The 26,370-nt window shown below is 39.5% G+C and overlaps 1 protein-coding gene across 1 annotated transcript in view; it reads right to left on the bottom strand.

Annotated features, from left to right (window-relative positions):
* The window catches only part of SLC2A9 (solute carrier family 2 member 9), a 105,699-nt gene that overhangs the window by 60,656 nt on the left and 18,673 nt on the right, over positions 1 to 26,370 (bottom strand). The window contains exons 5-6 of the mRNA XM_086746662.1: positions 25,196 to 25,341; positions 8,948 to 9,080 (exon numbers count right to left, since the gene is read on the bottom strand). Of these exons, the coding sequence (XP_086602788.1) occupies positions 8,948 to 9,080; positions 25,196 to 25,341 (279 nt within the window). The remainder of the gene's footprint in view (positions 1 to 8,947; positions 9,081 to 25,195; positions 25,342 to 26,370) is intronic.

The raw sequence follows: 26,370 nt of genomic DNA, 5'->3' as shown, positions 1-26,370 counted from the left end.
GTGAATAATAAAAGCTTTCCAGCTCACACCTCCTCCAAGAGATACTACAAACAGATACCTCCTAATGGAAGTGGTTTATCTCCACCAACCTTGTTTTACAGAGACTGTATGCTGATGACACTTTTGTCAGAATCTTACAAACATACCCCAGGGGTTGGCTTTTTAAGATACGTTTAAAATGTGCATCATCTTGGAATGACTGCAGAGAAACAATTACATTACACATAGCCCTGCAACAAGGCTTTGCAACCCAGTAGGATGCTAACTCTAAAAACAATCCTTTACACAGCAGGTCACTTAAAATTGTTAATTTTGTTAAGTTGATTAATAGAATAGAGTAAGTTGAATTAGTTCTCCTAAACTAAATCCATTTTCCTCTTATCCGCACCTTTGCACAGCACTGACTAAAAATAAATTCATTTCACATTTTTCAGTAAATATACACTCTTTTGGATCACAGAAAGGACTTGGATAGTCAATTCATAACATTCATTTGTTCTGATATCTAGTTTCTCTTTTGGGAGAGGAGAGGTCAGAATTTTTAAATCCTTCAGAAACAGCATGAGATTCATCTTTTCACACAATCAGAAACAAGTGAACAAATTCAGACCTCAAACCCCACAATTTAAGCTGCTGAGTTTTGTCCTTGTGCCACTGCCCACTTATTATTAAATGACATGCTAAGTACTTGATAAATGAGTGTGATGCATTTATAGGCTATGACAAGAAATGTAAAATTAGAACAACGTGTGCCTATGGTATGTTGCAGTCAATGTTTCATGCTTAAATTACACTTTCCTCAGCATTATCAGAGCACTGATAAAGAAAAATTCAGATAAAGACGAGAACAACCAGACACATTTCACCACACTCTTCTTTGAAAAGATTCTCTCAGATTTTTAAGCATCTGGTTTATCAGTGTGAATTAGGTCAGTGCACAATTTTCTTTATTTTTCCTGTCCTCAGAATCCTTGGCATTCCTGTAGGGCACACAAGTAAAAAATATAGGTGCAGTCAAGTAAAAAGAAAGCAATCTGTCTTTTCTGCAAAAAGGAGCTTGCTGTATTTCTAGAGGGACCAGGAAGTAAAAAGAAAGCAATTACCAAAATTACCAAGTACAAGGCAAAAAAACATAGACACCTGTTTTCATTTTCTTCCCTCCCTGGTATGAGGGCCAGAGATGTAAATGCCACTAGGATACTTTGATGGATACTTAAAATTACCAACAAGTCAAGAAATGCTAAGAAAATGCTATGCTATACATGCATAGTTCTGAGTAGACAACACAGCCTTCTCGGAAAACATCTTCCTGCTACTCAACACATCTTTAATTTTTTTCCATTAACAGTTTTTCAGTACAATAAAAATCACCATTTTATACATAATTAATATGGAAATAAATTCTGCATTAGCAGGGAGATGGGAAACCTCAAAGGTCTTTCAATGTGTGATGTCCAATTCTATTCATTTTACATTTTAAACCCCTGCATTATAGGCACTGAGAAGCACAGCAGTCGTTCCTCTCCCCGCTGCAGTGACTCATTTCCTGCCATGACTGCCTGCTTCTCTCTATAGGGAAGTCTTATCTTCATGTCACGCTTAAAACCACCTAAGGAGTTGCAGTTATAGCAACTTTTAGACTTTTCCCAGATTTCTTTTTAATTCCCTTGGATCAGAAGGACCTAGGTGCTTAGCTTTCAAAAGTTGGTACATTGCTTTTACAAATAGCAAAAGAAGTAGATGGTTCCAGTCAAGGGGAAAGGAGCTGAAAAACTCTTCCATTTACACCACCAGCTTTTATAGATCTCAGCTAAGTGTTCTGGTTTTATTTAGTGAGGGGGGGCCTACGATGGCAGCTTCTGTAAGAAACTGCTAGTTGTTCCCCTTATCAGTGGACTCAGCCAGGCCTAGGGTGGACCTGCTGCTGGCCAAGGCTGAGCCAATTGGTAGCAGAATGTTCCGTGATAACGCCTCTGCGATAACGTATTTAAGAAGGGGAAAACAGGGAAAAAAAAGAAGGAAGAGAAGATGTGAAGATTGAGCGGGGGTGGAGAGGGGGAGGCGCAAGCCTCGTGGGCCTTGCAGGCCTCACCCTCTGGCCGCCTGCCGGGCAGCCGACTGGGCCCAACTCGGCTCGGCCTGGCTGCAAGAAGTGGAGAGGAGATGAGAAGTGAATGAGACGTGAAGAGATCCTGAGAGGCATCTGCCAGCCTGTTGTGAAGAATTTTTCTTGTGACAGGAACGGCTGCAGATGACAAGGTCAGTGAAGAAGGAGGGGGAGCAGTAATGCGACTTCTGGCCAAGATTCCCCTGCAGCCTGTGGTGACGACCATGGTGGAGCGGGTTGTCCCCCTGCTGCCCATGGAGGTCCACGGAGGAGCAGAGATCCACCTGCAGCCCATGGAGGACCCCACGCCAGAGCAGGTGGAGGCCTGAAGGAGGCTGTGGCCCATGGAGGGCCCGCTGGGGCAGCTGTTCTGGAGAGACTGCACCCCGTGGAAGAGATGACCCACGCTGGAGCAGTGTCACGAAGGACTGCAGCCCATGGGAGGGACGCCATGCTGGAGCAGAAGAGGAATGTGAGGAGTTCTTTCCCCAACAATGAAGCAGCAGCATGAAACAACATGTGATGAACTGACCACAACCCCCATTCCCTTTTCCCCCCTGTGCCGCTCAGGGCGGGGAAAGTGGTAGAGATCATGTTAAGCTTGGGAAGAGGGAGGGGTGGAGGGAGGTTGTCTTGTTCTCTGTCTCATTATCCTGCTTTGTTTTTAGCTATAAATGAATAGTTTTCCCCAAGTCGAGTCTGTTTTGCCCGTAATGGTAACTTTAAGGATTTCTCCCTGTCCTTATCTCAAACCTCAAGCCTTTTTCCTTACATCATCTCCCCCTATTCTCTCGGAGGGTGGGGGGAGTGAGAGAGAGACTTGCATAGTCTGGCCCCGACTGAGGCTGAACTACAACACTAAGTGAAGGTGAAACATTTGAAAGCAGTTCAAAAGTCTGAATGAAATCAGGTTGGTATTGTCTTTAAAATCAATCAAGACTTTAAATTAACAAAAGATGGACACTCAAGAACTCAGCCACACAGGGAATTACTAATTCTTTTACCACTGTAGTACTTCCATGACTGTGCAAAGAAATCACCTGTTATTGTACAGATGGAATTAGGATGTAAACTTGGAGAAGACATTTAAAAGGATCAAAATGCTATTGTGTGGTTTACAGAACAGAGCCAGCCCCACACAAGATGAGGCAGAAACAGAGAAGTGGTCACAGGTAGTAGTTTGGGTAATAGGGCTTATGCCTTTAAAAATTAAAAAAAAAAAAAAGAAGCTCCATGAGTATTATCATCATCTCTTTCCCACAGAGATGTTCACTTTCATGTCGCTGATGATTAAGTATATTAAACCCATTGTCTTTAACGCAAAGCTTTGTCTAAGCTCTGCTTAAACAGCATCTTCTTCGGCCACAGTGCGAGACACAATACTGGGCTGGATGGACCCAATTAGGCATCTCCTATTAATGCTGGCTTCTGTTTTGAGCAGCAGTAGACATACAGGGTGCTTTGCTGTTTGCCTCAGCACTTGCAAAAGTTTCACCCAACTTCAGTGCTTTTGAATCAGATATGTAGTAATTTCCTTGTAGTGACTTCATGTCAGCACGGAAATATTTGGCAAAATTAAAAACCAGTATTTTCATATACCACTAATTTTATAAGAGTACTGCATAGCCAGAAGAATAATTTAGATGTATCTTGCTAGAAGAGATTTAAACAGCTATTTAAATCTAGCAAAATATCAGTTAACTACTGGCATGTAGCATAGCAAAGTTTAAGAATAAATCTCAAATTTGCTATTCCAATTCAGTAAATATAACTGCAAGCAAAAGGCTTACGCTTTTGCCATGTGTCACCTCCTCCTCCTTCTAAGTACAGAAACACATAGACCTTCTGTCATTGATCATCCAGTTTGGGATTATATCTTTACCTGTTCTTACGTCTGGTTTCACAGACCATCAATACAAAATAGGCCTGAACTTTAAACTAGCCAAGATGTACAGGTAAAACAAAATATCCACATGCCACCCTAAAATACCACAAGAATTGGTAAATTGAGATGTATCACAGGTCCAATGAACCAAGTGTCCTTTGTCAAGGACAGGAGGTTTAGGAAAAGCTTACAAGTAAGACAGACATTCTACAATCACTCCAGCTTTTAGCAGTCGGCAGTCGTTTGAGATCAAGCCTCAATCATAAGCCAGCAAGTCTAGAAGTCATGGCTGTCTTTTTCTTTCCTAAGTATGGATTATAATGCCTAGAGACGTACAAGAAGCCCAGATAAGCAGAAAGAATGTAAATCTACACTTCTTGCTATACCTATTGCAATGCTTCTTTCATAACCAGGAGAGTTTTAATGTATGACTGAATATACTAGATGAACAGATTTGGTACGTCACCAACAGATGTTACTGTGACACTTTAACCAAGTTATTTGACCCTAAAGATGTAACAATATTCTTGTTCTCTGGCAAGCTGGGATGCCAGCTGAATTCCGTTACTGATTTATATGACCTGCTACTGTAGCCGCATCGAAAATGCAGACTTCCTCCTTATAACAGTATTCTTCAACAGAGACACGTCAACTCTCCAACTGAAAGTGTTTATAACCAATGTTGTTAGTCATAAAAATATTCTGTTTCATCACACTACTACTACTGTTTTTATTTAAATTGCATCACTGCCGCAGTCACAGATCAGGGGTCCACATGGCATGCAACTACTAGACAACTAATGTCAAATTCTTGTATCACCATCCTAAAACTTGGATGGTAAATGGCCTGATGTGATTACAGTAGCAGATTTTTCTTTTTCTTCCTGTTTCTATCCCTGTTACTCTTCACTCTCACTGCTCTCTAGCAACTGAATAACGATGTCCTTCCAAAATCCTTCTCCTCAACCATTTAAATACCCATTTATTCTGTGCTGTCTGGTGAGCATCATGAAGAAAGATCACACCAGTTAAATGCCAAGCATCTTTCTCCCTTCTGTTCTTGTCAAGAGAGGAGAATGTTAATTTTGGAGCCTGGGAGGCTGGAACGATCCTTCCCTCTCCCCATTACCAGCTTTTGAGCAAAGCAGGTTTACAGATTGTGCTGTTGGTCCAGCCAATTGTTCTCCCCTCACAACACTTAAATAATTTCTTTCAAATTTGTCAGCGAGACAGGAATATGGGAGATGGTTCAGCTCCTGTTGGTCTCAGGAGTCAGATACAGGATGGTGACCTCCAGCAGGACAAGCAGAGCTCAGCTGGTGGCATTGCTTTTGGCAGCAGACAACTTCAAGTCAGCCACAGTGTCTGAATGGCTGATCAGCCAGACACTGGCTCAGCCACCCACAGCACATACTGTTTGCGCTGCCAGAAAGGGGAAAGCAGGGAACTGGGTAGATCCCTGTTAGTGGAGCTCAGGAGACATCACTCATCTGAGGACTCACTACTCTTGTGCTCAGAGTACCTTCTCTAGTGGTGGTGTGGTTTATGTTCAGACATGACCCCTACCTGCTCTAATCTTTTCTCTTTTCTAATCTCTTTTCTAATCTCTTCTCTTTTCCATCGCTTACACAACACATTTTCATCCTTCTCCCTCTTTCGGTCTCTTATTTGCCACTTAAAGGCATCATGCTTCTTTACACTTCTGCCAAAAAAAAAATAGATGAGGTTGCTTCTATTTTGGTAGTTATAGTTTGGTTATCTCCCAAGGGCAGAGGAAAAGGAGGAGATGAAAGCAGGAGCAGAGTTTTGTGGAAATTCAATGACCTACATTATCCCACTGGATTTTTATTGCTCTAAAACAATTAGGAAGATTAATGTTGTCATCTCCTTTTTAAAAGCTTTGACACACACGTCCGTTTCAGAGTAGTTTTTAAAGACTAATGTAGTCATCTGCCTTAAATACAGCAGACCTTTTACAAATAACAGTTTTATATTTCTCCAACAAGGTATAATCCACAGTGAAATGTACATTTGCATGAATAGCCTTGATCCGTTAGGGGAAAGAAAAATTATTTAGTCAGAAGAAAGACTTGTACATTTCTGATATTAATATGCAGATTTAACCTAAGAGGCAAATAATTCAAAAGCATTACTGTAGTCATCATTAAAATGGAGAATACTGCACTGTCATTATATGGCTTACAAGCAGTAGGTTTTTTTAATAATCCACAGACTCTGGTCTCCCTAATACTCAGGCTTTTCCTCCCCAATTTGTGCAGATAATGTTAACATCCCAACGATTTTTCTTTATTGTTGATTCATAGTTATTCATCCTCCTATTTTGTGACTTCCCCCTACTTGCTTTCATTATTCCACTGCATTACTCCAGATACCTGAGACTTGGATTGTGCCTAATTTGGCTTTCTCCACATGCCCTGGGGTGGGAGGGAAGGCTCCAAACCCCCCATTGGGCTAACATCACAGGTGGCCCCAGCTCGGTCATTCCATGAGTCAACCAAACTCCTTCCTCATTTATCTGCATACTGAACAGAGATCCAAAGATACTCTCACTTGCAAATCTGCATTAGGAGAGGGGGGATTACAAAGGACGTGCAATCGTAAGAAAATTGCTTGTGTTCCTAACACGCGTCATAATAAAACATGAAGATACTTTATAACACAGAAGTATAAATTGATATGATCTGTGCTGTCTTACAGGTGGATTCTATGGATTATGAACTCCAAAATGGTGTCTAACAATCATCCTTACCTATGTTGCACTTGATACTCTACAGGCTACCTTGCCTGTGCAACAAGATGGACAATTCTGGAAGCATGGCTGCTTGACAGGGAAGGAAAGGGAGGGAAATTCAGAGGGATGCATAGACCTCCCTGTCCTATGGTCCTTTGCAAATCGCTGTCTAGAATCATCAGTCCCTAGCTGTCTTGAAAGCTGTGGAATTTTACACTCAGAGGAATTTCAGTCTGTACTACAATATATCTCAGTATTAAATTTTTATTTTAGAATTAATCAGGTCCAAAAGCTTCTATTGATAAGAAGCTACTTTGAAAAGTTTTTATATCAGCCTCCTCTTTCTTTTCTCAGGGTGTCTTTAAGGTGGCTCATGAAAGCCACCTTCTCATAACCAGTAAGCCAGTTGTTAAAGTTCATTTCCTTTCAACTACCAAATAAGGTGCGGGTAACTTTGCTCTCCTGGTGTCTTCTATTCAAAAATCTACGTCCAATGCTTCTAGATTAGCTTTCAAATCATTTTCAGAACACATATGCTGAAAACATTCCAGACTGCAGTTGGCTCATTCCTAGCACCAGTAAATGGTGTGAATTTCAAGGCAGGTGATGTTATTTTACTGCCATTTTTTTACCATTTTTAAACTCTACCTATGAGAAGCCCAGCTTCACAGTCCGTGCTGAGGTTTCCAGGTACTGTGGCAGTATTTCCAACAGATCCCTAAAACAAGTGTGACATTATGCAACGTCATTGCAGATGCAGACTCTTTGCCAGCCATAGCTCTGGAAGTACATTTTTTCTCAGTACAATTTTCTCAGGTAGAAATGAGCCAGTTTAAACTTGGCACCCAAAGGCGTTTCTTTCCAGCCCAGCCGTGGTGCTGCAGAAGTTACTACCCCACAGCCAGCCCCAAGCTGCTCACCACCAGATCACTGCTGGGTGCTCCGACCACAGCTGGCAGGCAAGCCCTTTCCTTTGCGGTCCCTGGAAAAGCTGTTCTCTGCCTCAGCAAATCTCTGCTGACTCTGTAAAGCTAAAGAATTCTCCCCAAAGCCTTGCTGCTTTTGCTCTTCTTTTTTTTTTTTATACACTGAAATGTATCTCTAAATGTCTGAGGCTCCAACATTTACAAAATTCTTCATTCAACACCAAACTGAGACAACATGGGAGACTCTTCATTAGTGTTCCATTTCTATTTCAGACTGCTCATCAGAACAAAAAAGGCCAATTTTTCATTTCATAGTAGAAGAAAGGACAGAGGGACTTGCATTCATTTAATGCTAAAAGAGTATTAAATTTAAGTTTCAGGGCCTGATTTGCACTTTGCAAGTATTTTTGCAAGCAACTAGTTAGTGACTGAAAATGTTAAGGGTTATATTCAAATGAAGTTTTTAGAGATAATTTTTGAAGTGCAGTTATGTTCTGCAAACACTTCGGTATTATAATCAGACTCCTTCCTTCTTTGTACACTCCTATTTTTAATGTGTCCCTATAATAAGCAAAACCAAATATTCAACATTCTCTCAGCCATAACATGATGACATATTGCAACATAGAACTGACTGTAGTCATTCTACTGGGGCAGAGTGTACAGTAGCTGTGGTCATGCAAACAAATTATTTTATATATAGAACCTAAAGTAAGAACAAATTATTCTGGCCTGTGTCTGCGAAACTGAAGCAAGCTGTATGGAAGAACTGACACCTAGTTAAATAGGTGTATGAGGTTATTAGATCTAGAAAGGTTATTGAGCTACAGAAGCACAGCATCAAACATAGTGATGACTGAACAAACCCGCAACAGAATCGATGTTTTTGTTAGTCAAACTGCAAACAATGTAGATAAGGGAGAGTCACGAAGACTGAAACCACCTTTCACTCCGATGTGAACCCTGTATATAGTGGCTGATGCATAACAGCAGGATGATGTGGTTAGGTTTGCATCACCACGCATAATGCTACATAGGCTAGTTTGTTGGAGAATTTAATCTATTTAAAATAATTTCTTTAATTTATTTATTAAAAAAAATCAAAGCAACAGTTATATTTACACACACACAGACAAACAAAAAAGGTGAGGGAAAAATAATTGCCAAGAGCATCTCTCCTATTGGAATATTCTGCTTTTACTGTGATATCAAAATTACTCTCCAGCCTGCATCCCTACAATAAATGTCTTTTGTTGCAAGAAAGTAACACACCATACCTTTTTCTGCCTTGCTCGTGTTATGTTTTTCAAGTAGGAGGTAACGAGGACTTTCAGGAAGAAACGGCAGAATCACGACTTGTATCAATGAAGGAACAACGATCACTCCAAACAAATACGGCCACCGAGATTCCTGCAAATGGATGCAAACATAAGTCAGTAATACTGTCCCACAGTGACACTAGGAAGAAAAATAGCTGTGATGGGAAATGCTGTAACTTTTCATCATTCAACATATTGTGTCAGTGAGTAGAGTGATGTCTTCTCCCTGAGCTCAGTAAGCAGTCTGAACACTTCCCCCTCAGATGACCTTACTCGAGGTCCAAGGAAGACAGAATTCAAGCCATCAACTGACTGATCTTGGAAAGAGAGAGGCAAGGCAGCTGGAAAACAGCAATATATAACATATTTTTCCTTTCCTTCAGCATCAACAGCTATACATGTAAAAATATGATATATACTCAAACAGATATCCTACAAGTCATCCCCATTCACAGCAGTATCACTGATACCACTGATACCAGTGATACTACTGATATGGCTGTAATGCTGGTAATACTTCAGCTAATTTGCAGTTTAGCACAGTTTTGTGGTTCTTGGTGTAATGCAGGCAGTGACTGTTCAGAATTTCATAGCTGCTGGGTATGAACCAAATTGTGCTGAGGTCTCACCACAAGCCTCTTCTACTTGGAAAACCACAATGTTTGCCTTACAGGTACAACGAACACAGTCGGGCAGTTTTCATTTCCATTCAGAAAAGGGGATACATAGAGTTCAATGCAATTAGAGTGAAAGACAGCTATATAATTTAACAACAAACAAGATATGTTTTCTCTTGCAACCATTGATTCCACCTCTTAAACTAGTTTCCATGCTAATTTAAGCATAAAAAAAAAATGAGTTTCACCTATCCTCCTGCCCAAAATCATAGAATCATAGAATATCTCAAGTTGGAAGGGACCCATAAGGATCAAGTTCAACTCCCTGCTCCTCACAGGACTACCTGAAACTAAACCATATGACTAAAAGCATCATCCAGATGCTTCTTGAACTCTGACAGGCTTGGTGCTGTGACCACTTCCCTGGGGAGCCCGTTCCAGCAACTAATCACTCTCTTAGTGAATCAGAGGACTTCAAAGACATCTTTTGGTTCTATGGTAGTCTAACTAAGAATAATACAGTATACTGTTTCCCACTCTGAATCAGCTAACTGAGCTCAGATGTTCAAATGAAACACTGACAGTCTTGCTCCCAAGTCTGTGAAATAGAAAGTACTTTTTTCTGTTGCCTTGCAAGCAATCTGCTGGAAGTCTCCAGCAAGGACCTGAAACACAAGAGCCATCTGCAGCATTGCCACCAATGCAAAGCACTGATAACCCCTCTCTGGCAAGTCCCTCATACAGAAGCCAGCCAGTTTTAACCTGCCAGAGCCCCACCACGATGCAGGTGAGGAGCACAAGGTGCTTCACTGTCCAACACAATTTCATAGAATCATAGAATCATAGAATGGTTAGAGTTGGAAGGGACCTTCAAAGGTCATCTAGTCCAACCCCCCTGCAAGGAGCAGGGACATCCCCAACTAGATCAGGTTGCTCAGAGCCTCATCCAGCCTGGCCTTGAATGTTTCTAGGGATGGGGCATCTACCACCTCTCTGGGCAACCTGTTCCAGTGTTCTACAACCCTCATTGTAAAAAATCTTTTCCTAATATCCAATCCAAATCTACCTCCCTCTATTTTAAAACCATTACTCCTTGTCCTGTCACAACAGGCCCTACTGAACAGCCTCTCCCCATCTACTCAACTACTAGCAGATTTCAGATACAACTTGACTTCGGTCATTTTCTTTAAAATCAACTGAAACAAAGTTGTCAATATCCACAAACATTCATTACTTAAAATCAGCAACAGAGAGTGGCCTGAGCAAAGCTCTTTCAGGAAAAGGCTGGGAAAGGCAGTAAAGAGCCTCATCCAGCTCTCTGGGCTTACTCTCAAGACAGGATACTTTCAAGTAGTTGAACAAGAAAGGTGCCAGCAGCATTATTTTCTCCCGCAAAATGGCCCTCGATCTGTCCCTGTTCTTAAGATGTCTTCTATTCCAACTGAATGTCAAGATGAAATTTTTTAGTCATTTTCTCCAAGTTCAGCATTCATCTATTTAATTCAATGCTTTCTAATTTGAGACTTGGTTCTTAATTGAAAAGTCTGCTAAGACTTCAGTAGGCCTACACCATGTCTAGCACATTTTCAAAAGCTTGGCTAGATCAAAGGCAGACTGCGCTGCATCCTGGCTGATTGAGCTCTGAGAGGCACCGGGGGTTTGGATCCTGTTCCTCCATCAGAATGAATCTATCTATTCAGAGGACACATTTCCCTAAACAGAGCTGGATAAATTTTATTTCAACTTCATTTTTTCACATTCAAATCAAAGGTGAAAAGCCCCCAAACAACTTTCTATTTATAGTTTTCATTTTACGCTCTCCCACTTCAGCAATGCAACTGCTAAAACACAACATACTGCACGTACATTGCAGGGACATGTAATGCAAGCCCTCAACCCAAACTGGAGCCTAAGATAACTTAATAACTCTCATGTAGAAAATGCAGAATATCTCCTATTCAAACTTTTCAGTTGCCCTTAAGTGACAGGTTTTTTTTTTTAAATCTCCTGGGATGGGAAAACAACTTGAAAAAGGGATTTGTCACACAACTCAAAAGTCAAGATTGTGTCTTACTCAAAGAGTCAAGATTATGAGTCTAAGAGCCTCAATTACTATAAGTACTTCAGGATCCTATTTCTTCATCCCAATTTTTTTTTTTAATGCAGTTACCTAATATAGGAGAATCAAGGGTGGTTAACAATCTGTGTGTAAACAAATGAGCCTCAGTCTTATTTTAAAAATTAGAAAATTAAACTTAGGTTAAGACTTAAAGAACAATTAATAAATCACATAAACAAAATAGGCACCTGGTTTTAAAAGATACTTAAAGAAAACAGGCAGTACAACCGAGCAGTTTTATTCTATGTCAGCCTGGAAGTAGACATTTCTTTCTCACAAAGTAATTTTAAAAAAATCCATTGTTTCATTTAATCTCTATCATTATTTCCTATAATATAAATAATATAAATACACTTGCTATGTACCATATAAAATGTTTATAGAGTGTTAGAACTTCTAAAAATACTTCTAGATAAAAACCTTACTCTTGATCAGCACATCGTATTTCCTTCAGGCACTTTCCACAATGCCAAGGACACTTTTTGAAGGGAAAAAAAAGTCCCTTACTTCTGTATATTGTTGTTATTAACATTCTGCCAGCCTATAGAGATATACTTGCAATAAGCTTTCACTCCTTTTGAAGTCTCCCACAGCATATAGTTTTTTTCAGTTGGTTACATTTTTCTCTAATAACTCTTCTGAAAGTGTTATTTTGAAAAAGCTATGAACGAGACTGAACTTCTGAACTTACCTTTCACAATAAATAACAGACCTTGACATATAATAAAAAGCCCTCTGTTTTCACCACGTAAGACACCGAGCTTCCTTTATTTCCTCTATGAAAGATTTATGGTTTTTTAAAACTTTCAGGTAAAACAATCATAAATATGCTTCCATTTGCCATTGCTGGCATGAGTCAACCAGTAAGTCACTGAAATCCATGGAAACTTCTCCATCCATTTGAAAAGGTTTCAGGTGACGTCTATTCAATGCTAAAGAACATGTGTTCTACTTGCTTTTCTCTTTATTTACATTAGCCACATGCAAATTCCTCATCCCACTACAGAAAAGAAACAAGAGGACTAAAATGAGTTCAAAAGGTCCGTAAAAAAACCTACATTTGTTTCTCTGAAAGTATAAAATACAAATTGCTGAAAATCCAGCTGAATTAGACCCTATAAAGAGAATTAAAGGATGCAAGGGAAAAAAAGGGGTTCACTAACCTCTTTAAGAAGGAATAGGACAGGATACAAACTGGGACAATGCTCAGAAGCCATAATAAGGTAAAGCAGAAGACAGAGTAGGCATGACTTAGAAGACACATTAACACTTTACCTCAGTTGTCATCAGTAAGGAGAAGCACTCAGGCACTACTGAGAGAAATGAAAACAAGCACATCCCATTTTATCTCAGGAAAAACTTAAAAAAGCATTAAATATTTTAATTACAGGGGACCTGACTCATCACCTGCTCAGAATCAGTACATATAATATGTCAAGATGGTAAGATTTTAATTTTAAGCCATCACATTATAGATATTTGCTTAGGCTGGAACATGAAAAACCCAGCTTTGATCCATTTACCAAAGACAGTTAAATAGTAGAGCAAGTTTGACAACCACAGAGTCATTCAAAGGTTGATAAAATAAAGTCCAAAGCTGCAGAAATACAAGGTGGGGGGAAAAAAGGAAATGGATAAAGCACAACATGGATTTATCAACTGCAAATTAGGCAAGATTAAATCATACTGGAATACAGTTAACCAAATGTTACCACGTCAGAGAATCATCAGCTAAAATGCAGAAAATTTAACTTCTAAAAGGTGGAAAAGAAACTGGCATAGGAAAATGTCAACAGGCACTGCTGACAGCTGAACTATTGGTCCGTATTAAGTTCACTGACCTATGTAAGCACAGTTTCATTTAATATTTTCACTAATTAGGGAGACTTTGACAAAATTTGACACTTTTGACAGAGAAAAGGCTAAGAATATGCACATATATATAAAAAAATTAAAAGAGAGAACTGAATCATTGACAGAGTCATACAACAGAGGTGGGAAGAAGCCCTGTACTGCTCTGTACATGAGCATTCATTTTTGGAAAGATCTACTGAGGCCAATGACGTATTCTGGTACGAGATGTACGACAGGATCAAAAAGCCTGAGTAAGAAAATATACGGCTGCCACAGACTCTACTCTTCCTCTCTAAACAATTTTATTTATTTATTTACAAAGCATAATCTAGACACACATCCCACTTCCATTCCCAACCGAGTATCAACCGCTACACCGCAGTCGGGCTCCTTCTTTGCTCTCTGCCCTGAGTGTGGTTTTCTCTGCTGTGGAGACCCTCACGTCGAGCTGAGCATCCCCGACCCCAGCTGCCCCAGTTCTCACATCCCCGCCTCTTGCCTGTTCTGGAGCCACAGGGAAATTACCGAAGCCAAACGCAAGACGCAAACACCTCCTCCTAGGAAGCAGCCTGCATACAGGGCAGCAAAGGGCACTGCCCAGTGGACTCCAGCCCTGCTTTGCATCCCAGTATAAGAGTCATGATGTCTCATGGCGCTATTGAGGGCTTGTTTAGCTTTACTGCTTGAAACTGGCTGGAGATTGTATAAAAATAAATACTCCCTCATTTTTCTTATTCAGTGCACAGAATGAACTGTGATCTCTCAGTGAGCAAGTCTGTTTACCAATCACTATTCCAAACTCCTTTAAATATTAATTCTGGAACTAATTCCTTGGGGCAGGGGGGTTATGATGGGTTTACTACAACACTGAACACTTTACAAACAGCAGTGATTTTTTTGTATAATACCTTTCTTGAGTAAAATGGCAGATTTTACCCATTTTATATGTGGGCAGCAAAGAGACAAAAGCCTCTTGCATCCAATGCAAGATACTCAAAATGTCCAGGAACTAGTGATTTTGCAGTCTCTTCTTTTTCTTGTTCCTGTAAGAAGCAGGAACACATTTAAATCTTTATTTTCACAAAATATAATCACACACACACAGACAAAAAGAATTACATCTAGTATAATTTCTAAATGCCCTGAAGCATCTCTCCTTATCTCCTGCTGCAGCCCCAGAAGGATGCAGGTTTGCAGGGATTCCTTGTCACATCTGCCAGTCCCACAGGGACATCCAAGGTACCCTAGGGCATCAAAATGATACTATATGCTTATGTTCATGCAATTGAATCTCATAATCTTTAGTAAAGACTTGGCACAAAAACTTTGTATGAGAAATACTCCATTTGCCACACACACAGAAAAAATCACATCCCTGCTCAGAACAGACTGAGAAGACTTACTTGGGTGTACAAAGCTGAGAAGATGGCACAAGTCCAGCATTTCTTTGTCACTGTGCCACATAAAACACTCCTAAAGGTAAAGAACAACCTCACTGGCTTGGGGCCGAGGACTGAAAAAGCACTGAGATGGAACTAATTCCTTAGCATTAGGACTGTCTTTTCTTCCTTGAGCCAAGGGTATGGCACAGTGGTGATGATCATGAGGCAGCTGAGAAATGAATACTTCTGTATCTCAGGCTTCCAACCAGCTACTCACATAAGGCACAGGACAGCTGCCTTCCTCTTACCTCCCTTGTGTCACTCCAAGCACCGCTCTCCGACCTTTTTTGACTAACCTCCCCGTCTAACAGTTGCATCCCTGCTGGATAGAATTTTCTTTTTGCATGACCATTCCTGCAACCCACTTCTGTCAAAATTTGTTTTAATAACAGAGTTACGAATTGCTCACCTCTCATTTAAAACACAGGCAACCCAGAGAGTATGCATATTTTACCTCTGTTCTGCACCCACACGAATATTTATTTTTATATGTCACTACTACAGATACAGCTCTGACAGTAAGATTACTCAAATCTCAGTGCTTTCCCAAGTATTAAACAGTACTGAGACCTAAGGCTGCACAATCCTAATCTAATATTCACAGAGGTCAGCAGGAGGTTTTTGTTACTGAGTAAACCATCAGTATTTAAAACAGCCTTGAAAGTGGTTGGTATCCAAATCCCATGATCTTCTGTTCATTAAATTGCATGTTAGATCATGTTGTACATATTGAAAAGGAGAATTAAAGTGTCTATTACAAGTTCCCAAGATGCTTTTTCGTGCAACTTTTTACTGGAGTAACAACTATCTTCTTACTGAACACTTAAATGGCATAATTTGTCTTCATTGCTTATTCATTACTGAGAAAAGTAAAAATTTCTGAGAAAAGCAATGCAAAATGGAGAGCTTTCAAATGGGATTATTATTAGCAGCCAGTATATATACTTAGGCTTCTTTAGAAAGAAATATCAGAGGTATGTTGGAGCTATGCAAAATTTCTGACAAAACTTCCTTTCAGTTATGCATGTAGACACAAGTTAACTTCCATAAATAATAAAATATTAAAAACCAAATTAAAATAATTGAAGAGGATAAGATTCAGTTCCTCAAACATGAGCATATAGTATCACTCTGATGCCCCAGAGTACCTCAGGTGTCCCTGTGGGACTGGCAGATGCGACACAGAAAGCCCCAGAGACCAGCATCCTCCTGGGGTTGCAGCAGGTTTGAAGCAAAACACTTCAGGGCACGTAGAAATTACATTAGATGCAATTCTTTTATTGTGTGATTATATTTTGACAAACCGAAGTTATAAAGGTTAGACTAAGGTATATCAAGGTTTAGAAAAAAAAAACCCTATTAAAAAATCCTAAGCACATTTGCTGTTTTAAAAACAACTGAAACAGCTGAATATTCAATCTTGACACTTATCAAACGGCAACAGATCTATTTTAGAGTTTACAAAAAAATCTAATTTTAATGTGACATTTACTTCAAGTTAAAAAAACCCTCAAAATATTAATCAAGAATATACCTTCTGATTTTTCTTTTTGTCAGCGGTTTAAAAAAAAACCTAAAAAACACAAGTCTAGAAAATATACCCTACTACTCCATGCAATGACTGCGTGCTACCCTATGATGTTTGACCAATTTACCACAGCATTAATATACAATTTGTAAAGGACAAATTTACATATTAGGACATGAATTTGCAATAATGGGTGATTTTACAAAGGACAATGGAAATTAAAACTGAAATGTTAATCATGCAGAACCTTCAGAAAGGTTTAAATGGTGGTTATGTCCCCAGTGCGTGAAGCACATTGGGAAGGAAGTCACAGGTCAAATAATTTTAGATTTATTGCTTAATAACAGATTTGTAAATATTATCAGATACTCGAGCACTAATGAGACACGCAAATCTTCATCTGAAAGGTTTACTTGCTCATAAACTTCTGAAGCAGAGTCCAACTACACAGGATAAGAAGGGGTTTGTAGACAGATATTGCCTGTTATTAGGTCCACCACAATGAGTGAAAAAGTAAACCTTTTTAAAGTCTGACAAAGAAACACAAAGTCATATGTATTATTTATAAGTTTAGTATATAAGTTCATATATTATATATATAAACAATTCCTCTAAGCTTAGTTACATGTGTTAACTGTGTTTCAGTCGATCAAGAGAAAGCAGTATGACAAATTATAATCAACTGCTCTCAGCTTCCATGGCATTTTGAAGTCTTTACTTCAGAGCTGTTGAGGGACTTCTTCCCACGAAAGCTTGTCTACTGCTTTTCCAACTGACCTAATTAAACACAGTACTGCCTCATAGAAATCTTATTTTCTCAAGGTGTGCACTACTTCAACTGTCTATGGGAAAGTAACATTAGGTGCTCTGCCATTAAGTCTGTTGTTCAGCAGTAAGTCTAAAAATAAATATCTATATATATCTCTAGAGTTTGCTTTCTTCTATAACCACACTTTCACTTCAACATTCAGACAAATCCTCTCCTGCAGGATGCTCCCCTTTGACATGCAAAACTGCAACATCTGAGTATTACATATGGCCAATCAGCCATGTGTTCTTCCTAAAACTTCAGGAATTGAACGCACAACTTTAATGGACTGAAACTCATTCGCAAATACAAAGACTCACAACTGTTTTCCCACACACTACTTAATGAGTTCTGTACAGAAAAGGGATGAATAAATACCTTTGTGTCTGTCTTGGTGAACCAATAAAATGCTGATTTATAATCTCCAGTAAATACATAATCTCAGCTGGTCCACAGTAGATATAAACAAAATGCCTCATTTAATGTCTCCATTACAAATATATCAACACCCACCACATCTCACCAACAGGGCTGGTGTAACAGAGCAGACCTTCTCTTCCCATGGGTACTATTGAATTATGAATATGCAACAACCCAGCGGGTCCTGGCAGCATTTCTGTACCCTTGTCAGCACCACCAACGCTGTGCATCTCTAGCTTCCCTTGACTGCATCAACTGTTGGGTGAAGTGACCTCCAAGCCCCTGATTAGCAACTTATAGCATGCAATTAAGTGCAAATGCCTTGATAAATGACATGGAAATTGCTTCAGCAATAAGAAAAAGTCCTACTCTAATGGAAGCTACAAACACCTTTTTACATTCTGTAAACTGCATGCATCCATGAGGCATAAGCTGTTTTCATTTCCAAGAGGCTTCATGCAGCGGCAAGAGTTCACCTGCATAAGGTCTCCTCTCTCTCTTACTGCCACAAGGGTGCTCAGTTCTATATTCTGAAATAAATTTCTACTCATACCTTGAAAGACGAATATCTTTAACTATATCATGGCTCAACAGGAAGAGGAATGTATAGAACAAAAGAGCTCACTGAAAAATATGAAGAAACTGGTTGATTTACACTTTGTGTTATCATGCTAATATGCAAGATTCCTTTCAAGAGCGTCTCCAGCCATCTCGTAAAATAAAAGCTTGGTTTTCAGAACAGCCTTCAACTGCACAGGCTGTACAACTACCTATTCCATTTCAGTGTAAGTGAAGGAGTACTTTCAAAAGAACTTGGCAAAGCAAAATGAAAAATTCCTATATAAACTTTCCTAAATACACAACTATCTATCACTTCAAGGGCAACAAAGATGATGAGAGGGCTGGAGCACCTCTTCTGTGAGGACAGGCTGAGAGAGTTGGGGCTGTTCAGCCTGGAGAATAGAAGGCTCCGGGAAGACCTTATACTGGCCTTCCAGTACCTAAAGGGGGCCTACAAGAAAACTGGGGAGGGACTTCTGACAAGGGCATGTAGTGATAGGACAAGGGGTAACGGCTTTAAACTGGAAGAGGGTAGGTTTAGATGAGGAAGAAATTCTTCACTGTGAGGGTGGTGAGGCACTGGAACAGGTTGCCCAGAGAAGTTGTGGATGCCCCATCCCTGGAAGCGTTTAAGGCCAGGTTGGATGCGGATTTGAGTGACCTGGTCTAGTGGAAGGTGTCCCTGAGTCCCCTGGAACTACATGATCTTTAAGGTCCCTTTCAATCCAAACCATTCTATGATTCTATGATCCAAATACGTAATTTTTAATAGATCTTGTAAAGAAAATTAGTTTGACAAAGCACCTACAGAAGTTCTCAGTTTGATTTTTAAAAGAGAAGAAAAAAAAAAAGAAGAACTAACTTGAAAGGGACTCATACAGACATATAGTACAGCTACAGTGTATATGAAGTTCATTAATCCTTTCACAAATTTAGCTCATTTTGCTGCAGAAATTGTTTTTTTTTGTATCAACAACAGAATTTCTTTGCTAAAATAATCAGTTGTGACAGGTTCAACATATGTCACAGACTTACTTCCAACTAACTCCTTTTTTTAAAAACTGGTCATCTCTAGGCAGATATGCATTAAAGCTGCTGAGATTCCTCAAAAATTGGAATATAAACTGCAATTCATGTTGTTTTAATGACAAAGACAACATCCAATTAAGAAAAAGTTCGTAACTATAACCACTTACACAATAGCTTTGCAACATGGCAAATTCCAAACATGTTTTAAAAAACTGAGGAAACTCTAGAAAAAAGTGTGCTATTTAAAGACCCATTTGGAAGACAAATTCTGAGTCTTCTCTGCTGTACTTTGTTTTGCATTGCTTTAAGTGTTTACCCAGCATGGGATTACACATAAGAGCTGTCGTGCATAACTCAGCCTTTTCTCCTTACGAAGCCACTTCCCACCTCTGATCTTTGCTGCTCCCTCTTGTACCTCGTATTGTTCAATTGCACTCCTTTTAAAGCAGGGCGACCAAAACTGCCTGAAACATTCAAGAGATGGACACACCAGGAATTTTACAGTTTTTCTGTTTGCTATACTTTTTTTTTTTTTCTGGAAACATCTACAGCAGCAATAGGGATTCTTCAGAAAGTGTTGCCCTAATAAGTCTTAGAATGTGAGCAAAACAAGGTTTTTAGGATGACATACTATCCACTATGAAACAGTGCAATACAGTTAGACAAGCTTGCGGGCACATGACCTAGAAACATTTGAAGTGTATAAAATAGAGTTCCCAAAGTAAATAAAATCTATTTTTCCATTGGCCTACCTATGACAAACAGCTGCTCTGGGCAGAGAAGCAGCCAGAACCGGCCAGCCACTGGGGGCAACTGGAGAGGAAACAACTACAGCTCAGCAAAACCTTACACACCACGGGAAAGGGGGCTCAAAGTAGAAGTCTGAGGAAAACAAGGCAACAGGCAACAATTCCACTTCTACGTGTGCTGAATACATATGCACACTGTGAAACCTTTTTTTCTCCCCCTTCACATATCCGTACACAGATGAAAGAGATACTGAGGTTTAATGTATAAAAAAAATTATTAATACAGTAACTACTGCAATTATATTAATAAACTAAACTCTCTATCATTTAAGGAAAGATTAAAGCCCACCTTCATTAAAAAAGCTGAAACAACAGAAGAGACAGGCTGGCAGTCTACAACATTTAAAAGATGTTACCATCCTAAGGAAAACCTTTGGAGCAGGAGGAACTAGATGAGTTAGTTACAGAGAGATACCTGAGGATACATTGGAATATGCCAGAATCAGGCCAGACAATATTCCTCCAAGACAGTAAGTGTAAATTTGAACTTTCAAAACTGAAGTTGACAATGCACTGGCCTTTGCTTTGCAGGGAGCAAGCTGTCAGAAAAATGGGCTGGGTGATTAAGTTGCAGAAGCACAGAAACAGAGAGAATGGAAACACCTGAAGGGCAGTGTTTGAAGAAGTGACAGGTCTGAAACAGTTCCTCCTTATCTTTATATATGTTTTTTCCTTCAGTCAGAGATACGTAAAGCTGCATATGCTATACAACCAAAAATGCCCCAAATTAAATGATCTTGTAGCCAGTAGCAATAACTCAGTGCCCATGTTACAGCAGATAACACAACTGCACTCCTGTGGGCCAGCATCAAATTGTCATCTACAGTTGCCACAGCTATCTGAAGAATTAAGGGCTCTGGCTTACAGAAAACTAAAACAAGATGCCAGCACATGAAAATGAGCACTTTTCTTTCAGCAGTCAGGGTGGTGGAGAGAAGCAGGTCACCAGCATGTGAAGTGGTTGTGCTCTGCAGTCTGATCACCAGCCAGCTCTACTGTCGTGTAATTTCCCAAACCTCAATGGAGACAGTAGATGTGAATTCCCACAGGTTATGATCTACAAGAATCAGAACCTTGAAAAAAGCATTGTGGGGATTTGATGGATGGGAGGGAATTAAGACAGGGGAAAGAAAATAAGAACATAAATCACAGCAGCAGAGGACCAGTGTCACGACAGAAGCTTTTCTCCTTTGGAATAATCATTCTTGGTAAATGTTGCTCACTAAAGGAACACCTTCCCCAGACTTAATACTCTAAAATTAGTGCCCCTGGAGACAAATAGAATATATATTCAGAATCCAAAAGAGTGCCTGTATTTAAGTATTCATAGAATCATAGAATGGTTAGGGTTGGAAGGGACCTTCAAAGGTCATCTAGTCCAACCCCCTATTACATTCTTAGATTTTTTTTGCGTCTGCTCTTTCATACTATAATTTAAAAATCAGATGTAATTAACAGTGTTTGGCAAGTTCATGTTAATACGGTATGTAACACTAAAAAAAAGTAAATGCAGTTCTAGAATATTTCAGCTAAAATACTTCCAGGAGAACCAGGAAGTAAGGGAGTATTTAATATAATTCGAAGTACCATTTCACCTAGGTTGTCTGTATAAATCTTGTTCTTTTGGGTTCAAATTTAAAACCAGAATTAGTATAGAGAAAGGCATCTAGGATTAGGAGATTAAAGAGCTTGTTTTACTAGAGCAGATGAAGTCTAACCTGAAACGCAAAGATCACAAGTGATAGGAAGAAGAGAAAGGAAACACACTTTGGAGGGCAGAGAGGGTCAGGAGAGAAAGACATTAAGGGATGAATAACAGTCAACCAAAACAATAATGACAATAAGCTGACAGAATTGGCATAAGAAGGTATCAGAAGGAAATGAGAAGATCCTCAACCATCAGCCCTTCCAGTAGAAAGCCTGCGAAGGCTGAAGGAATAGGAAACAGCCAACCAGTAGTAAGAGAGTAACACAGCCAAACTTGACCATTGCCCCCCAGCACCGAACCTGGGGCTGCCCATGTGCCTCCCGCTTCACCTGGGCTGGTCTTCATAAATAAAAGATTGCCAAAAAATAACTTCCAGGCTTCTTAACTGACTTCACACAAAAAGCAGTAAGGACTTTCTGAATTGCCTCAAGTAACACTCAGTGCTTCGGAGCTATTTTTATCACACCTGGACATTTAAAGGAACACTATTGTATTTGATAACCGGGGAAGTTATCAATTAGGTTGTTAATAAAGGCTTGTAAAGTTATGTCTCACAGCCTCCATAAACATTTTTATTTTCTGTGGAAAGACTTCCACAAAACCACTAAAGGCAACAACCTCATATAATCCAGATAAGTGCACCAAGCTTCAATTGAAAAGTTAAATTTTCTGCTCAAGCTACTTCAGCCAGGAGCCTTGTTCCAAACATCATTCTACTGAATTTCAGCATGCAATTACTCTGAAAGCATTTATAAAAAGTTATTCTTGTAGTAATATTGTCCTCAGGATTAAGCCACTCTATTCCCTCTGTACTTCCTCCTCCTTGTGTTAGCACGGTGTACTCAGTTCCTTTCCCTTTCCTGTTTACTTGGCCATACAAGCAATGTTACTGTCATCTCCTCTTACAAGATAGGACCTCGGCCATGCCTCCAGCTCTCCCCATCTCCATTCCTGTTCCAAACAGTCTCTTCCAGCAAGATGCCCAACTTGGTCTTTGTCTCTCCTTTCTACAAAAACATCACTGCTCAGATACTATGGTCAATAACCTCGTAGATATTTGCTGAAGTCACAAGTAATAGATACATGACAGAGCTGAGGAGAAAATTGTTATGAAACCATGACAGAAGACAAGTATTTGTAACTAGTATTATTTACAACCAATCCTGATAGAAACAAGCAATCCTGATAGAAACAAGCAACCAATGACAGAGCAAGAAAAAAATACTCCTGTGAGGTTTTGTGCTGTGATCATTAAAAAGCTAGACATTGTTAGACAGACTCAACAAAGGTGTTTTTCCACACACTAGTGCAAGCAGTCATGCAGAACGATTATCGCTGGTGACAAGCTGCTACTGATCACAACTTTCCTGTCCATTTGCTTTAAACAATTTAGGACTTTTACAAAGGTAGAATTACACCACAGATAGGCATATTACAGAATGGCTTCAGTACAACATAAATGACCTCAGGCTTTTGAGTAAAGCACAAGTTTGCTTTCCAGTTACAGCTGACATCAACAAGACACAATGAATGCACAGCTGTCTCCCAAATATGGTGGCTGTGTATCTGGAATACTGGCCTCACTTTAAATGCAACAAAGATTTCGCCAACAGAAGAAAACGGAGGAAAAAAATAATATGGGGATGACTTGATAAGAAGCTTTTACATCATTAGTGAACAGAAGTCATCACACCAATCAGAGAAGCCTACAACTAGAAAATAGCCTGCAAATGTCTTGAATCTACTTTTCAATGTGATTTTTTGAACTTGATCAAACAAAGTGACAGAAATTTCAGCAAGGTGTTGCTGCGGAGAGGAGAAAGGAAGTGTTCCAAGGTCTAAAGAACTCAGAAGGACACTATGTTTGCTGCCTCCCAGCTTCAACAGAAGTGTACTCATCACACGTACTCTCTGCAGGAACATTCTCTGGTAACACTGCTGTTCCTGGTGCAAAACTCCCACTGACTTCAGTGGGAACCACATGAAGCTAGGGAAGAAAACCCTGGCTTGACTGAAACCAACAGAAATTTTGATAAAGCCTTCTAAGAAGTGTAAGATTGCAACAGGGAGTCATATTTCAAACAGCCTGAAATTTCCCCTCAGTGCTAAATTTAATTAATATATTAAAAGGAAAATACACCCAATTGGAAAATACAAGCTAGGTCCAATAATTTTACTGGACATATGCTAATTCACAGCAGCCAAAACTTTGGTCCTTCTACATGCTGATGTTACCCATCTTGAAGAGAACTAATTCTATGCATAAAGCATACTTCTTCTTACATAAATTAATGGCTATCTTTGACAGTGTAATATTAATTCACTAAAGCAGGTTGTAGAAGCAGAAACACAACCTTCCTCATTTGGGAGTAACAAAAACTGGGAAGGCAAGAAGAACAGAAGAGAAATAGAAAGAGCAACAGTGAGATGAAACCAAGGAAAAAGTATTTCCTATTCAAAATATCCCAAAGATTTAACAGGGAAATAAGAATTTTCAAGACACTCCACCTTTAAAAGTGTAAAAAAAACCCAAACAACTGAAGAACCCTACTACATATGGGCTGATGTATATTCAAGCAGTTGAACCAGCCTCTTCACATTTAATACACTCGTTTGTAACAGACTAGCTTTCAAAGCAAGAGAAGGGAGATCTGCAGAAGCCACAAAGATGGTCAGTGAAAACCATTTTAAGCTTTTTGCTGAAATCTGCTGCTTTGGTGGTGGGGGGAGGAATAATCTGTCCTTCAATAAAGGGGAAGTTGAATCAAACCATTTGCCTTCAGGATTGCTGAAGAGTATAAGTGAGCACAAGGATAAAGGGACAGAACAGGAGAGCCAATCAGACAAAAATAAAAGTGTCAGGGAGGATGGTATCGTGTATTTACAAAAGAGTTGAATTTGGATGGACACAGGAGGACAAGCTCTCCTCACTTTTCAACTGTTTACTACTTTTGCTGGTTGTCAGAAGGGATTCTTAGTTCAGGTTTCATTGCGAGAGGATTGCTGCAGACATTTACTTGACACTGCTTTGAAGATCCACCTCTGGATGAAAAGTATTTCCAAGTGCCAGCCTGAATAAACCTCGACTTCATTTATTCAGAGTAACGACGACATCCAGTGGCCACCAAGTTAATCTCAGCCTACGACATGTCTTTTAAAGGACATGGAAGAAATCACTTTTCAAAATGCTTCAAAACAAAAAAACAATGTTTCTGGTTTCCCCTTTTGTAAGGAACTCAGCCAAAATACGAAAATATAATACTTTAAGCATGCTTGTGTTCTTTCACAGAAAACATCTGTTAAATACTTACCTGCCCAAATATTTCTGGCAGCCCCAAAACTTGACCAGTGAAAACACCAATACAGATGAAAATCGCTGTGACCTGACCCAATGAACCACGGATTTCCTTTGGAGATATTTCACTCAAATACATGGGAAGGGCACTCAGAGAAATGCCTACAAAGGAAGGAAAAAACATATATTAAGTCAAATAGCCTTTTCATTACACCACATATGAAACAAACTTCTATTGGAAGGAGTCTGAGTGCTCACAAGAGTGTCATAAAAACAGGCAAAGAACACAATTGTATCTATCCATAGATAATATGAATTATCTTCTCTGCATGTCTAATTACTCTTGCACTATTTAATAACCAGATTGATTATCTGTTACAGATCTACAGTGACGTGCATAGGCTGCTATTCGATGAGGAGCACCAAAGGTTACTTGGAGAACAGATTTCATATTTTAAATTTGCTCATCTCAAAGAAAGTAAAATCACATTAGCACTGTCGCAGGTAAGGAAAAAAAAAACCCCAATGTGTCAGGCAGAGAGAGCAGACACTTTCAGACGAAATATTTTTAATGTAAATGGCATTAGCAGATGTTCCTCTCAATATAGGCTTACAGCTGCAATGAACTCTTTAACAGCAGGCATAAAATGAAGGCGAGAATGCTGCTCAAAGTCAGGAGAGAACAAATGCATGACTCTGGTTAGTACACTGACAATATTTACACAGCTCCAGCAGTCTGGTGGTAATCTGAGACAAAAACTAGCAGCCAGTACCAAAATTACTCATGAACTTCAAATTGCAAGTGACACATCCACTTTTAAAGAACCACAGTTTGGGCTTACTAAAAACATAGCCAAAGCTTGACAGAAACGGGGCTTAGTGATGCAAAAGTGAAAGCCCTTTCCATTGTTTAGTGTCACGTACTTACACTAAGAGTGTAAAACCATCTTAATTCACGAAGTCTGTCTCCACATTAGGTAAATATTTCTCACTATCTAGCCATCTGTGAAGTTGCTGAGAACCTCAATGCCAGCTGCAAGACTATTCTGGTGCAGCAGTGCCTCCATGATTTACTTTTAAACTGGGAAGACCATGTCGCTAGGAGCAAATAATAATGTACCAAACCTTCCCCCTACTGATATTAGCATGGCATCCAACAACTTCTAAACACAAAGCAGCAAACAGGTTTAA

The sequence above is a fragment of the Chlamydotis macqueenii genome, chromosome 4 (genome assembly GCF_036417535.1).
Source record: "Chlamydotis macqueenii isolate bChlMac1 chromosome 4, bChlMac1.mat, whole genome shotgun sequence".
Taxonomy (NCBI): Eukaryota; Metazoa; Chordata; class Aves; order Otidiformes; family Otididae; genus Chlamydotis; species Chlamydotis macqueenii.
The sequence above is the reverse complement of the archived record's forward strand: the minus strand, read 5'-3'. Positions and strand labels throughout refer to the sequence as shown.